Here is a 12,975-nt window from a genome sequence, read left to right as displayed (position 1 = left end):
GCTCATGAAAACCTGCGGGCAATGGCCTCTGTGTTTTACCTGAATTAACAAATTAACATTAGCCTTTTTTCCTTTTTGGTTAAAGTCAGTTCTCAGAAGTTGTCTCTGTTAAGGGGTTATGGATTTAATTTCTTTACGCTCTTTTTAGGATTTCATTTAAAAATTCAGCTATTCAATTACTGAGGAAAATAGGATTGTTTTCCATGAGGTTCTTATAATCCTGTACTGAGATTGTTAGCATTTCCTTCTGGACTACCTTCCTCTCAAAAGTTATGTAAGCCATTGTAAATGAGTGTAAATGTAGAAAAATCTTCCATTTTTGGTATGGCATACCTATAAATATCTTAATATGGGTAAACAGTAGCAAAATTTAAAATAAGCAAAAAAAAAATCGTATTGATTTTGAGAAAGTACATTACACTGAAATCCACTTTAGTTTCAGTTAAACAATGTAAACAGCTTTCCTTCAATGAACCCCAAATGCCCCTAAATTCCCATGTAAATTGTCCAGACTTCCCAAATTACCTGGAAACATAAAAAATTCTTAGACAATTAATTAGATTCAGAATCTCAGATTCTTCTTACCTCTGGCATATCTCTGATCTCAGGCTTGATTCAGTAATGCAATCTCTTACTCTATCATCTCTGTACAGATAAATATAACTTTCAGTGAATTATACAAAGAACAATTTCCTGATTCCATCTATTTTTAGAATAATCAACTGCTCCTATGTATTTAACTCTTCTTTAAAGTGTAAAAGTAGATCGTAGGCCTCCAAGCAAATTTTGCAGAAGGCTGTCCCTGGAGTTCAACTCAGAAATATTTTTTGTTCCATGGACTCCCAAAAGCTTTAGGCTGAGTTTAGGCTTTGGTGACAAGGTTATTTGTAAGATTATAGCAAATTAACATACATTCTTTAAAGGCAGGTACCAAATATATTCATGTTCAATATAGTCCAAAATAGTTCAAGCCCATAACTAATGGCTAAAGTGATGAAATCATCTCATCAGGGAGATCATGGTAATCTTTGTGGACTGACTGGTGTGGGGAGCCAGGGGGTCTAACTTTCACTTTTGGCTTTGCTTCTTTGCTTTATAGGAGAAGGCAACTCAGTCTATGCCTAAATTTACTCATCTGTCAAATGAGAACCAAGGACTTTCCTATTAGATTATACCTTGAGAGTCATGTAGTTTTCAAGGTTCTAGTTTAGCTCCACCATCGAAATTGTGCGGCTGCAGGCAAGTCAAAATTTTGAAACTTATGTTTATCTCATCTGTAAAATGGGATAAATAAATCCTGCTCTGTCTTAGCTCAAACGGTTGTGATAATCAAATAAGATTATGGGTGTGAGGGGTACTCGGGTGGCTCAGTAGGTTAAGCATCTGACTCTTGATTTTGACTCAGGTCATGTTCTCATGGTTCGTGGGTTCGGTTCATGGGTTTGGGCCCCGCGTCGGGCTCTGTATGGACAGTGTAGAGCCTGCTTGGGATTCTCTGTCTCCTCTCTCTGCCCCTTCCCCACTCTCTCTCTAGTGAGAGAGATTCAGTAATGCAATCTCTTCCTCTATCATCTCTGTATAGATAAATATAAGTCTCAGTTAATTATACAAAGAACAATTTCCAGATTCCATGTATTTTTAAATGCGTGCTCTCTCTCCCTCAATATAAAAATTAAAGAAAGATTTAAAAAGCGATTTTAGATGTGAAATCTGTTGGGAACTATACATTATTATATGACTGTAACTTTGGGTAACACCTTGCTTTGACAGCTTATGAGCAGAATAACTGCATTATTTACTCTTGATATCAAGTTGTTTTACTTTTGCTTAGCTTCTCCACTTTCATACTGTTTCCCCTGGTAACGTCAGATATTCTTCAAAGTTGTTTAAACATCAACCTCCCACAGAGTATCATGTAGACAACTAATGGCAAACCGCTGGTGACAGCAGCTCGCTCACTCTGCAGCACACCCAGTCTTACACAGCCACATAGGACGCTCCCCGGGACAGTGTTCTCCCTTCTTCTTCGGGCTTGCCCAGAGGCACAGCTGGCTCCTCGTTTATCACACTTCTCAACTCTTGGAGAAGCTGTTTCAGGTCCCTCGTTGGATCTTCCTTCAACGTGTTAGGTTTCAAAGAGTGCTGCATTAACACAATTTACAAAACAAACACCCTGGTTTTTATTTTTAGAGTTGTATGTTATTTCCTATTATAAAATTAATTCAGCTGGTAAATAGAAATTTTGGAGGAAAAGAAGAAAAAACAAAAATCACCTGTGATCTTACTACTCAGGGATAATCAGTAGTAACCAATCAATAATCAACACAGTGCTATATCTAATTTATAAATGTGTATACACTTATTTATATATATATTTAAATTAAAATATACACACATAGAATCACACTATACACATCTATCTTTAAATCATTTTTAAAAAATTTTAATAATGTAGCATGAAGTCATTAAATATTTACAACTATATCCAGGCAAAATAATTCCAATACTTTGTTTATGGTTGAACTAATTTTATAAAACTACAGAATTTTAAAAGTAAGGAATTCTAGGCGTGCCTGGATGGCTCAGTCAGTTGAGTGTCAGATGTCAGCTCAGGTCATGGTCTCACAGTTCCTGAGTTTGAGCCCTGCTTTGGGCTCTGTGCTGATAGCTCAGAGTCTGGAGCTTGCTTCAGATTCTGTGTCTCCCTCTTTCTCTCTGTCCCTCCCCTGCTCACACTCTGCCTCTCTTTCTCTAAAAAGTAAATAAATGTTAAAAAAAATAAAAGTAAGGAACTCTTTAGAGATGAATTAATTTACTCCCCCATTTTACTGATGAGGAAAGAGACATTCAATATTTTCAAACTGTGTTAGTCAGTATTTGAGAATAAGTTTTAAAAGGATTTTCAGATTGGTGCCTGGGGGGCTCAGTCCATTAAGCGTCTGACTTCGGCTCAGGTCAAGATCTCGTGGTCTGTGAGTTCGAGCCCCACATCCAGCTCTGTTGCTGACAGCTCAGAGCCTGGAGCCTGCTTTGGATTCTGTGTCTCCCTCTCCTGCCCTCTTTCTCTCTCTTTCTCTCTCTCTCTCTCAAAGAAATAAACATTAAAAAAATTTTTTTTAAATAAAAGATTTTCAGATATACAAGTATTTGCTGATGAATATTTATATTACAATAAAACTTACAGATGTTCCCAAAAGGCACCTCAAAAGGGGAAACCAAATGATAGTCAGAAGTTGCACTGGTGAGCAGGTGGTCTTAGTAGGAGGACATTCATGGCTAGAAAATCATCAATCATCAAGCTATTTTTTTAAGTTTATTTATTTATTTTGAGAGAGACAGACACAACACAAGCTGGGGAGGGGCAGAGAGAGAGAGAGGGGAGAATCTCAAGCTCCCCCCATGGGGCTTGATCCCATGGTCTCGATCCCATGAACCGTGAGATCATGACCTGAGCTGAAACCAAGAAAGAGTTGGACGCTTAACCGACTGAGCCATCCAGCACCCCCATCATCAAGTTGTAAAGCTGGAGGTATCTATCTCAATGTAGAGTTAAACCTGCCATACACATTGGTTGCTGAATGAACACCAGCTTTGCTTGTCTAGAGTCCACGCCAAATGAGTGTTAATGTTACTGATATAACCCTCCCATCCCCTCCCCGTCCTAACCCCGCTGGCAAACCACATATAACATTTAGCTGAAGATGTCAAGAGTTCTGACTAACTGAATGGTGGTAAGTATGGTCTTTCCAGTTTACTGATGGTGACCTTACCTGGAAATTATCATGAGTTCAGAGTTTCATAAATCAGACTCAATTTAATGATTAAATTTGTCTCCAGTAATTTAAAATATATACAAATGTGGACCAATTTTTAATAGCCTTAATTTTTAGAGCAGTTTTAGGTTCGCAGCAAAATTGAGTGGAAGGTACAGAGATTTCCCATATATATCCCTGATTACATAGGTGCTAAACCAGTTTCTCATAATATGAATAAAAGCTTTTGTCTCTAAGCAGATGATCCAATTTTACCAAATACTGGCTTTGTCTTGTCCTAGCCCTGTTGGACATAATGTCTGTTATGGAATAAAACTTCAAAAACTTTATAAGGAAAACCTTATCCTATTTCAATCTTCAGTCACCTTAGTTCTTACCTTAAAATCTCAGTGTAGCACCTGGACTTTCATTCATATCATCTGCCCATTAGGAAGTTTATTTAAGAAGTTTAGTAATTATTAAAAATGTTCAGGCCTTGACATTTATTATAAGTGATAGTATAATAACCTACAAACATATAAATATGGCTTTTTTTTCACCCTGAGATCAGGGCACTTGTTTCTTTGAGAGTGACTGGTGCTTTATAAGACAGAAAAGTTTGAAAAAAATTCAATTCCAACATTCACTTAGCAATTGATCATAATCAGTCCTATGACATTTTCTTATTATGACTTCATCCTAATACTTTTAAGAGCTTTTGAAATGTGTGTTGCTCCTCTAATTAAGATGTAAGCTGCTTTACAGAAGCAAGGACTTGTTTTGATCATCACTCTTTATGTACTCCATTACAAATAAGCTATACTTGGCTTGTGTATGAAATCACAAAACTATCAAGGTTGGAGAGGTCTTAAAGATCATTTGGGCTTCGTCCAATTTCCAAACAGTACAGTCCAATCTCCCCTAGCAGTACACTTATCTGGCCTTTGCATGATCACCAAACACCAAGGAAGGCAGTTTAATTTTTATATACCTTTAATCCTTTGAGAGAAAGGCTTATTAAACTGAATCTCCTCCATACTTCTATACTGGTCATCATTTTACCCCTCAGGCCATACAGAACAAGTCAAACGTAACCCTCAAGAAATGGACACTTATTTTGTCACTCCAGCCTCCACTCCCCTACCTCCACTTTCTAATACACACTGCAGGCTAAATCTCCTCAAGCCGTCTACTCTTTTCATAAGGCATGGGCTCACAATTTCTCACCACTCTGGTTCTATCTCTTTGGACAGACTCTGCTTGATCGGTGAGTCTCTTAAACAACCATGCCCCAAAAATGAAATCTAGAATTCAGGGAGTGTCCAGAGCAGTGTGGAGAAGAGCTGTCCCCCTCTGGGATCTGGATGCTACCATTAAAACCTTGTTTGACTGCCACGTAATACTGTGGACTCAGACTGAGCAGGGAGTCAACTGAGGTTCCCTAGGTCTTTTCCACACGCTATTGATAAGCCCCATCTTCCATATGCTATACTTTGTATTTCTGTGTATTTCTTACCAAGTTCTAGACTACATTTATTCTTTAAAAATTTTTTTTTAATGTTTGTTTATTTTTGAGACAGAGAGAGACAGAGTGCGAGTGGGGTAGGGGCAGAAAGAGAGAGGGAGACACAGAATCCCAAGCAGACTCCAGGCTCTGAGCTATCAGTGCACAGCCCGATGTGGGGCTCAAACCCATGAACTGCGAGATCATGACCTGAGCTGAATTCAGACCCCCAATTGACTGAGCCACCCAGGCACCCCTAGACGACATTTATTCTAATGAAACTTTCTCTTCCTAGACTTAGATCATCATTTCAAACTGTCAGGATAAATAAGTAGAAGCACCATTTATCTAGTGCTTGCCAAACACCAGGCACTCTATATATTATCTCATTTGAACTTCAATTTTCAAACCACCCAATAAGGTAGAAATAATCACTTCCATTTTAGAAATGAGACAACTCAGGCACAGAGAGGTTAAATAATTTGGTCAAAATTACATGAGGGGTAAATGGCAAAACTGGAATAAAGACTGTCATCTGTCTGACTTCAAAGCCCATGGTCTTTCCACGGTGGCACACTGCCTGGTTCTCACTGGGTATATTTGTTAGGAAATGTGATCAGCATGCTATGAGGTATCCAAATTTAGGATCACAAAATTACAGAATATGGGCACAGAGTAAATAATATAGTTGAGCAGCTGGCCTCAACATAATTACAGTCTGGTTATTACTGAAAGTAGTTCGCAAATCACATGAGGGAAATTACCCCAAACTCAGAGGCATTAAACAAAGATTGATTTATAAGTTAAATGCACCCTGGGAATCTTTAAAACTACTCAAGACATATTAACACAAATGCCAGTACCATTTCCTAAGCCATTCTTGAGGTGACAGGGAATAGACAGTGTGATACAGTGGAAAAGAGCACAGGCTTTTGCTTCTACCATTCTTCCACTATGTGATCTAGGGCAAGTTACCTTCTACATTCAAGAAACTTCGCAGGACACCTACTATGGGCCAGACACTCCATTAAAAAGCTAAAGTAAAATGACAAATGTGTCTGGCCCCTGTCTGTGGAGACTGTACAGATTAATATGGGAGGCAAATGCATAAACAGATAATGTCATTAACTAGTGGAATGCTTCTTCTCATCTCTGTTTCCTCACCTGTAAAAAGGAGGAAAATGCCTGTTACTTTACAAGGATGGCATAAGCAATAAGAAGTACTAATGTGTGCATGGTAAGTATCCAAGAAAGGCTGGTTTCCACCTCACTCTCCCCTTAATATGAAAACATATTTTATATGCTCCATATTACTGATCTAGAATCACCAGAAAGGTACTACAACATATAGTTAGTACCAGCCACTAATAAAAGTTACCAGAGTTAGTTGTGCATTCCAGCTACTATGCTCCCCTTGATAGAAGTAGAGATATTATCATTCTTTTTCCTTTATTTTTCTTTCAAATTTCAGGGGAAAAGTTAACATGGTTACTGTCAGAAACTTACCTCCTCTTTGTTTTCAAATAGTTTTATTATTTTCTTAATTAAATTATTTTTAATTTAATTTTTTTAATTTAATTTTTTTTAGAGAGAGAGAGAGCATGAGTGAGGGAAAGGGGCAGTGGATGAGAGAGAGAGAGAGAGAGAGAGAGAGAGAGAGAGAGAGAGAGAGAATCTCAAGCAAGCTCCATGCTCAGCATGGAGCCTGATGTGGGCTCGATCCTACAACCTTGGGATCATGACCTGAGCTGAAATCAAGAGTTGATTGCTCAACTGACTAAACTACCTAGGTTCCCCCAAAGTAGTTTTTTAAACAGTTTCTTGTAAGGGGGAAACATGTTCAATAGCTTACCTTCTCTTCTGGAGCCCACATAGGGAGGAAAGCATTTACCTTTGTGGTTTTACACCATACTGTCTATGCTGACATTCACAAAACAGTAATATGGTGGCTCTAGAATTGAACCTCCTATACACCTGGAAGAAAATAATTCTTTCTCTCTTTAGTCTTCCCAGTAAAATATAAGTGAGCCATGAAAGGAAATATTAGGAATGGGATAAAATGGGATTCTAGAGGCCTGAATTAAATAGCAGAAAATTAAACACTTATACAATGAACAGCCAATAAACAGGGGCAAAAGTGCACAGCCTGAAAGTTACATCTCAGTAAATTTTATAACTACCACTTAAAAACAGTATTTCTTTGTTATAAGTATGTGTTCAAATAAAGTATTGGGTCTATTTTTCAAAAAGTATAATTACTTTTCTATGCAAACAACATTATTTTCTTTAACTAAAGGAGAAGTGAACTTGACACAATTATAACAAATGTTAACTATTTAACAAATGTTATTTGTTGAGGTAGGTGTGTGTGTGTGTGTGTGTGTGTGTGTGTGTGTGTGTGTGGTGGGGGGCAGTGTGTGCACATATGTCCTGCAATATGTAAAAGATTTTGCTACATGCTGAGGCATAGGAACTACCTCCAGATATCACATACATTTAGCTCAAACCAAGGAATCTCAAGGCTGTGGCAAAGGTCCCCTAATGGTTGTGGAACCAAAGCAGACAATATAATTTACCTATAGACACTGTCCTCATGCATCCATAAACTTTAGAGAATTTGGTTCCATTAGGGAATCTTGTGGAGAAAACCTCCAAGAAATATTAAGTGTAAAAAAAAGCAAATTGCAAGCCAATATGTATAGTATTGTATAGTATATGTATAGTATTATTAAAAATCGTGTGTGTATTAGTTCACTTTTTGTTGAAGATTTGTTTATAGATTACTACTGTATCAAAATTACAGGAGAGTGGTTACTTCTTGGGGGGGTGGAATAGGGAGGACCACAGAGGTAAGTTACTGGTAAAGCTCTAGTTGTTGGGCTGGGCAATGTGTTCAGTTGTATTAAGTATTATTTTAAACAACCAAATAAAGCTATATAGGGTTCAACAATGACAGTGTGTCATAGATCAAGGATTATGACTACGCCATTCCTATGTACCAATTCTGTGCAAGTTCAGTGTGTGAACCGAAACTTTTCTTTAACACAAACATAAAAGAGGACAGAGAAAGAACATATAAGTTATCTGGGAATTCTTAAACAGCATGACGAGCATGAGATTAGAATCAAACAGACTTGAGTGCTAATACTGGCTCCTCCGTGTACTAGTTGTGGGACCTCAGGAAACTTGACCACTCTGAGTGCCCATTTCCTCAATTTAAAAACAGGGACATTATGATGTTGAGGTATGATCCGTCTATCTCTACTTTTCTGAGGGCTTAACAAGAAAGGATGCTGTATTTTGTCAAATGCCTTTTCTGCATCTATTGAGAGGATCATATGGTTCTTATCTTTCTTTTATTAATGTGATGTATCATGATTGATTTGCGGATACTGAGCCAGCCCTACAGCCCAGGAATGAATCCCATTTGATCATGGTGAATAATTCTTTTTATATTATGTTGAATTTGATTTGCTAGTATCTTGTTGAGAATTTTTGCATGCAGGTTCATCAGGGATATTAGCCTATAATTCTCCTTTTTAGTGGAGTCTTTGGTTTTGGAATAAAGGTAATGCTGGCCTCATAGAATCAGTTTGAGAACAACAGGTATTGATCTTCTTTAGATGGCTGGTAGAATTCCCCTGGGAAACCATTTGGCCCAGGATTCTTGTTTGTTGGGAGATTTTGAACAACTGATTCAATTTCTTTACTGGCTATGGGTCTGTGAAAATTTTCTATTTCTTCCTGTTTCAGTTTTGGTAGTTTATATGTTTCTAGGAATTTGTCCATTTCTTCCAGATTGCCCAGTTTGTTGGCATTTAATTTTTCATAGTATTCTCTTATGATTGTTTGTATTTCTCTTATGATTGTATTGTTTGTGTTGTTTGTGGTCTCTCCTCTTTCATTTGTGATTTTTGTCTATTTGGGTCCTCTCTCTTTTCTTTTTGGTAAGTCTGGTTAGGGGTTTATCAATTTTTTTTATTCTTTCAAATAAATTTAGTTTATTTAATTTCATTGATTTAGTGTAGTTTCATTGATTTAGTTTCATTTATCTGCTCTACTGGGTTTTTTGCTTGTTTCTATTTATTTCTGCCCTAATCTTTACTATTTCCCTTCTTCTGCTGGCTTTAGGCTTTATTTGCTGCACTTTTTCTAGCTCCTTTAGGTGTAGGGTTAGCTTGTATATTTGGTACTTTTCTTGCTTCTTGAGATAGGCCTGAATTGCAGTGTACTTTCCTCTTAGGACTGCCTTTGCTGCATCCCAAAGGGTTTGGAACATACCTCAACATCATAAAGGCCATATATGAAAGGCTCACAGCTAATATCATCCTCATTGGGTGAAAACTGAGAGCTTTCCCCCTTAAGATCAGGAACATGACCGGGATGTCCATTCTCACCATGTTGTTCAACTTGGCACTGGAAGTCCTAGTCTCAGCAATCAGACAAAAAGAAATAAAAGGCAACACAAATTGGCAAGGAAGAAGTCAAACTTTTACTCTTTGCAGATGACATGATACGCTGCATTGAAAACCCCAAAAGACTCCACCAAAAAACTGCTAGAACTGATCCATTAATTCGGCAAAGTCACAGGATATAAAACCAACATATAGAAATCAGTTGCATTTCTATACACCAATAATGAAGCAGCACAGAGAGAAATCACGGAATCAATCCCATTCACAACTGCACCAAAAACAATAAGATACCTAGGAATAAACCTAACCAATCAGGTAAAAGATACGTATACTGAAAACTATAGAAAGCTTATGAAAGAAATGGAAGACACAAAAAATGGAAAAACATTCCATGCTCATGGATTAGAAGACCAAATATTGTTAAAATGTCAACACCACCCAAAGCAATCTACACATTTAATTCAATCCATATCAAAATAACACCAGTATTCTTCACAGAGCTAGAACAAACAATTCTAAAATTTGTATGGAACCAGAAAAGACCCTGAATAGCCAAAGTAATGTTGGAAAAGAAAAACCAAAGCTGGAGGCGTCACAATTCTGGACTTAAAGCCGTATTACAAAGCTGTAATCATCAAGACAGTATGGTACTGGCAACAAAAATAGATGCATAGATCAATGGAACAGAATAGAGAACCCAGAAATGGACCCACAAATGTATGGCCAACTAATCTTCAACAAAATAGGAAAGAGTATCCAATGGAAAAAAGATATTCTCTCTAGCAAATGGTGCTGGGAGAACTGGACACCAACATGCAGAAGAATGAAACTGGACCACTTTCTTACACCATGCACAAAAATAAAGTCCAAATGAATGAAAAACCTAAATGTGAGACAGGAAACCATCAAAATCCTAGAGAACACAGGCAGCAACCTCTGTGACCTTGGCTGTAGCAAATTCTTACTTGACATGTCTCCAGAGGCAATGGAAACAAAGGCAAAAATGAACTATTGGGACCTCATCAAGATAAAAAGTTTCTACAGAGCAAAGGAAACATTCAACAAAACTAAAAGAACCGATGGAATGGGAGAAGATATTTGCAAAGGATATATTGGACAAAGGGTGAGTATTCAAAATCTATAATGAATTTATCAAACTCAACACCCAAAAAACAAATTATCTAGTGAAGAAGTAGGCAGAAGACATAATACTTTTCCATAAAAGGCATCCAGATGGCTAACAGACACATGAAAAGATGCTCAACATCATTCATCCTCAGAGAAATACAAATCAAAACAACAATGAGATACCACCTCACACCTGTCAGAATGGCTAAAATGAACAACTCAGGAAACAAGAGATGTTGGTGAGGATGCAGAGAAAGGGGAACCCTTTTACACTAACGGTGGGAGTGCAAACTGGTACACCCACTCTAGAAATAGTATGGAGATTCCTCAAAAAGTTAAAAACAGAACTACCCTTACACCCAGCAATTGCACTACTATATTTATCCAAAGGATATAAAAATGCTGATTTGAAGGGACACATGCACCCCAATGTTTATAGCAGCACTATCACCAATAGCCAAAGTATGGAAAAAGCCCAAGTGTTCATTGACAGATGAGTGGATAAAGAAGATGAGGTATACATATACATATACATACACACACACACACACACACACACACACACACACACATACACACACATATATACATACGTGTATGTATTCCATTTCTTTCATAAGCTTATATATATATGTATATACACGTATGTATATATGTATACACACACACACACACACACACACAATGGAATATTACTTGGCAATCAAAAAGAATGAAATCTTGCCATTTGCAGAACACAGATAACTAGATATTATGCTAAGTGAAATAAGTCAGGCAGAGAAAGAAAAATATCACATGATTTCACTCATAAGTGGAATTTAAGAAACAACAGATGAACACAGGGAAAGGGAAGGAAAAATAAGATAAAAACAGAGAGGGAAGCAAACCATAGAGCCTCTTAAATATAGAGAATAAACTGAGGGTTGCTGGAGGGGAGTTGGGTGGGAGATGGGCTAGATGGGTGATGGGCATTAAGGAGGGCACTTGCTGGGATAAGTATTGGGTACTATATGGAAGTGATGAATCACTGGGTTCTACTTCTGAAACTATTATTACACTATATGTTAAACGACTTGGTTTTAAATAAATAAATTTTTAAAAATGGAGACAATACAATCTATCCTGCTGGATTACTGTTAGGATTAGAAATAATGTATTTAAGGCAAATGGCCTATTGTTAGTATTAAGTCAATAATTACCTTTTAATCAAAACAGAATCCATTTTGGTGAAAAATAATACAATTTTTATTAGCAACTTGACAAATTAGAAGAGAATTATTATGGAGGACAAGGCCTCAAATGAAGTTATACCATGCAAAAACATATTTCTGAGAAGTTAATTGCCTGATAGATAATATTTTATAAACAACAAATTAATTCTTGAAGGGTTTTTATTTAAAAAACCCACTTATATTTTCTGAATATATACATGCTTTGTTCTGATTATAAAGGTATTACATTTTCACTTAAAAATAAAAAAAAAACAAACATGATTAAAAATCCCACGTGCCAGAAGATAAACGCTGTTAACATTTCAACATTTTTATGTGTTTCCCTCCTGTGTTTTTGCAATATCTAAAGTTACAGAATGAGTGGAGAGGATGGTTTCTGGCTTGGGAGACTTCAGTGAAGAGGAGTGTTAAGTCTTTGTCCTTTTTTGCCTCTTTCCTCACTTGTTAGCTGCCCATTTGGGCCCTCCATGGTAGGGGACAGAAAGAAGGGGAGGAAAGCAGAGGAGGAAGGTGAGCCCCACTTGAATGGTCCCTGTGGTGATGTCTGAGGTCTTCACTAGCAGGTGAGCTGGTTTATGAGCCGTGCCCGGCGCCGGTCTCCCAGCAGTTTATACCCCTATGAAGATCATGCTGGGGTCTTTAAAAATGACCCTTTCTCTAGGGCCTATATTCAGTCCATGAGAAGTACATGCCTTACATTTGCCCCCCACTGGGGAAGTGCTATATGCCACCAAGGCAGTCCTCTTCTCTACTTTGCAAGCGACAAGAGGCTCTTGATTATGAATTTCTCTTGAGGGGACTCATAAACCAAACCCCAGGGACACTTGTCTAGCACTGGAAGAGTATTCCCTGAAGCTTCTTTATCTCCACTTGAGGCAGGGGAGGGTGCAGCAAGTCTCTTCTAAATAGTTCTCTGTGGGCCTCTTCAACTTGCAACCTCTCTT

The 12,975-nt window shown here is 37.5% G+C and overlaps 1 protein-coding gene across 15 annotated transcripts in view; it reads right to left on the bottom strand.

The window, feature by feature from the left end:
- The window catches only part of CCDC158 (coiled-coil domain containing 158), a 101,956-nt gene that overhangs the window by 11,235 nt on the left and 77,746 nt on the right, over positions 1 to 12,975 (bottom strand). For all 15 annotated transcript variants that reach the window (XM_019467001.2, XM_019467061.2, XM_019467067.2 and 12 more), the window contains 2 exons: positions 1,982 to 2,142; positions 586 to 645 (listed from right to left, as the gene is read on the bottom strand). In XM_019467001.2, the coding sequence (XP_019322546.2) occupies positions 586 to 645; positions 1,982 to 2,142 (221 nt within the window). The remainder of the gene's footprint in view (positions 1 to 585; positions 646 to 1,981; positions 2,143 to 12,975) is intronic.

The sequence above is a fragment of the Panthera pardus genome, unplaced genomic scaffold (genome assembly GCF_024362965.1).
Source record: "Panthera pardus isolate Hobbes unplaced genomic scaffold, ASM2436296v1 HiC_scaffold_13, whole genome shotgun sequence".
Taxonomy (NCBI): Eukaryota; Metazoa; Chordata; class Mammalia; order Carnivora; family Felidae; genus Panthera; species Panthera pardus.
This window is presented reverse-complemented; position numbering and strand designations above follow the sequence as displayed.